At 64.5% G+C, this 3336-nt stretch overlaps 1 protein-coding gene across 1 annotated transcript; it reads left to right on the top strand.

The window, feature by feature from the left end:
• Window positions 1-943: 943 nt before the first annotated feature.
• Window positions 944-3057, top strand: MNEG_7973 (hypothetical protein; the record flags this gene model as incomplete). The annotated part of the gene is made up of 5 exons (XM_014043551.1): window positions 944-998; window positions 1413-1575; window positions 2009-2126; window positions 2583-2727; window positions 2933-3057. 5 exons carry the CDS (start codon window positions 944-946, stop codon window positions 3055-3057), a joined length of 606 nt encoding a protein of 201 aa, XP_013899005.1.
• Window positions 3058-3336: the final 279 nt, after the last annotated feature.

Here is a 3336-nt window from a genome sequence, read left to right as displayed (position 1 = left end):
GCCCCGATAGCGCGTGCCGGCGCCCGCCGTTGCCGGCGCCCGCATGGCGCCAGGCGGAGTCCGCGGCGTCCGTCCCAGACGTGCCCGCTGAGTGTTGGCTGTTCCGGCGCTCTTCTAGCTCCCGCAGGTCATCCAATGCGTCGGCGTCGCTGTCCGCTGCCGACCCCACCCCACATCGCTGCGGCCGAGCCGGCAGGGTGTCCTGGTGCCCGTGCTGCTGCTCGCGCGCATGCTCGTGTGCTACATCCACGGCCACCTCCAATGCCGGAGCTGACAGGCCCGACGCGTGGACGGGGCGCGCGGAACAGGCGTCGCCGCGCCGCCCCTAAGATTTGAGCGGAGAGCAGGAGCGGCGCGACAGCGTACGCGCGGGCGGTCAGCCAGGCAGGTGGCCGCGAGATGGCATTGGATGCTCATGCCATGTCAAGAGAGCTTCGAAATCGTGCACGAGACTCCCTTACCTGTGGGCTGGACGCTGGCAAGCGATGGGACGCGGACCGCTGGCGCGACCGGGGTACGCCGCAGCCACCACGACATGGACAGCGAAAGCGGAGCATGATTGCTCCCTCAGGACCCCGCCATCTCCTCGTCGCCCTCGGCTAGATGGTGAAGGCCAGGAACGAAAGGGCCGAGAGCCTGACAACACCCTAAGAACATATGCCGACGTCACTGAGATGCATGCCACACCAGGATCTTACTGGGACCTGTTGGGAGGCACGGAGATCACCAGGCTGCATCCTCGGGTGACCTCGACAACGTGCGATATCTAGCAGAATTCAGCATGCACATTTGCCGAATTCGTAGCTCGTGTTTCACAGTTACAATCCACATCAACAGTGATCCAGGCACCGTCGTCCAACGCAGCAAAGTGTTGCGAACCGCGCCAACACCACTGTTTATTTCCCGTATCATAGGTGGATTGTTTCACATACATAAACTCATAATGCAGCGTGCAGGGCCGCTGCGGCACCACAGCATGGGGCTGGCGGGCGTGACAGGTCCGTCAGCAGGGACGCACACGCAGCGCCGCTGCGCGTGCAGCGCCTCTCTCCTCAAGGCCAGCGTCAGAACCCATACGCTCGCCGTTCCCAGGAGCTTTGTGCCCGCCTCCAACACACGCTACGTGCCCGAGCGGGAGCGGCGCATCGCCGCGCGCTCGACACCCGATCCGTCGCCTCCAGGCAGCGCTAGCAGCGGCCCTGGCGAGGGCGCCCTGGCGCCCTCTGGCGACAGCAGTGCCTTGCCCTTGGGAAGCCAGCCTGAGAAGCAGCAGCAGCATCAATCTCTGGGGGCGCCTCAGCAGCAGCAGCAGCAGCAGCAGCAGCAACGGCCTGTGGGCGTAGAAGCCGGCACCTCGCAGCAACCACCAACAGCGTCCCAGCAGCAGCCATCCCCGCATCCCCGCACCCCAGGCGCCGCCGCCGCCGCAGCCGCGAAGCGCGGCGGCAAGGCGGGCATTTCCAAGGCGGGCCAGATTCTCAGCCGGCTGCAGGAGCGGCCGCTGCCGCAGATATCCCCATCGCTGGCGGCGTTTCTGGGGGTGGGGGTGTTCTGCAGCGGCCTCCTGTACTTCTGGTGAGAGGGCTGCTTTAGAGGCAGCAGGGTATGTCATGAGTACGGCCGAGGCCGGCCCCGGGCTGCCGTGCTGGAAGCTGGGCGCCGGCCGGACCGTCAATGGGCAGCGATGCTGCAAAGCTTGCCCCATGGCCAGCGTGCAGGCAGGCATTTGTTTCGCCAGGATGTCGCGGCCGCCTGACTTTTTGGCAGGCCGCCGCGTTCCGAAACACCCCTAGGACGGGTGATGGGCCAATTGGCGGGACGGCGCGCCGCCCGCTTGTATGCCGGTCGGCACGAGCATCTGCGGGTCCCGGGGGCAGCACGCCGGCCAAAAATTCCAGTCCAGCTTGCCACGCTTATCACCCAGTTTCTCGCGCCTCCCCTACGCCAAGCCGCCTCTACCGAGGTGCAACCCCCTCTGCCTTCGCGCACATGCATGGGGTGCACGCAGGGCGCGCGGCATGTCAGCGCGCCGCGTCAACCCGTACAGCTTCACGATGAACTTCTCCATCGCCTCCAAGGTCCACCTGGGGACGCCCCTGCGGATGAAGGGCGTCCAGATCGGACGGGTGGGCGTTGACCGGGTTGACCGGGGTCATGGGCCGGCGGGGTTGAGGGGTGGGAGGGGGCGTGAGTGAAGCCAGAGAGCATGTTGTGTGGTGAGGGGAGTGGGGCACGCCTGCTGCGAGCTTGCAGGGAACCTGCCGCGAAGCTTAATCATGGGGTGCTCTTTGGGGGGGGGGGCGCTCAACAAGTATTGGTGCACGCCATGTGGAGCGCATCGACGGCAGGTGGTTGGCCACGCCCTAACTGCCTTCACTCCAATCATGACTCCCCTCCACACACACACAAACAAAGACGCACACACCACACATTTTAGCATTCACATACGCATGCACGCAAGCACACACACATATCCCACCATTCCAATCTTCATACAAATACATGAACACACACATACACACACAAGCACTCACGCGCATACAAACAAGCGGTGCGTGCTGACCCCCCCACCGCCTGAGCAGGTGACTGAGGTCAGCATCGAGCCCACCCGGGTGGCGGTCAAAGCTGAGGTGTTTGACCACCGCAACGTGGTGCCGCGCGGCAGCCGCTTCGACATCAACCAGCTGGGGCTGGTGCCAGAGGCGTTCCTGGACATCGGCACGCCAGGTGATTCGGAGTCATTTGAGCCTGTGATGTGTTCGTATGACGTCATCGTGACGTCACATGCAACTCCAACGTGGTCGGGGCAGCGTGTGGAGGGGCAGCTGCGTTTGTGCCGCTTGGTGCGGAGCGCAGGTGGTGCGTTTTGCAGGCATGGCCAAATGCTGGCACGTGGCAGACCCTGGCTCGCGCGCTCGCGCTGCTGCCGCAGAGGGCTGCAGGGTGGCGGGCGCCGCGGGGCCGCACTCCAGCAAGTGCGAGCGCCAGGGGCTCATCGTGTGCCACGGCTCTGAGGTGGACGGCAGCCAGGTGGGCGCAGGCTGCGGTGCTTTCTAGGGATGAGTGGCGCCCCAAGGGGCAGCTGTTGGGGTGATGTTGCGAGGGGGTTGCAATCCTGAGTGTGTGTAGATGGGCCAGGTGCGTCATGCGGCACTGGGCCTGCGACTCAATGGCAACCATCCCCGCGCGCCATTACTAAACTGGCACTATTCTTTTCGATCTATTAGCATCTACAGCGTATGCATCCCCTGACGATACCCCAACAAGCCCTCCACCCCCATGCCCATTATTCACCACCACCCCTCCTTCCACTCCCATCCCCACCCCACCCTATCG

This window comes from Monoraphidium neglectum (assembly GCF_000611645.1).
Source record: "Monoraphidium neglectum strain SAG 48.87 unplaced genomic scaffold scaffold01466, whole genome shotgun sequence".
Taxonomy (NCBI): Eukaryota; Viridiplantae; Chlorophyta; class Chlorophyceae; order Sphaeropleales; family Selenastraceae; genus Monoraphidium; species Monoraphidium neglectum.
Note: the sequence above shows the minus strand (reverse complement) of the source record. Positions and strands in the feature narration are given on the sequence as shown.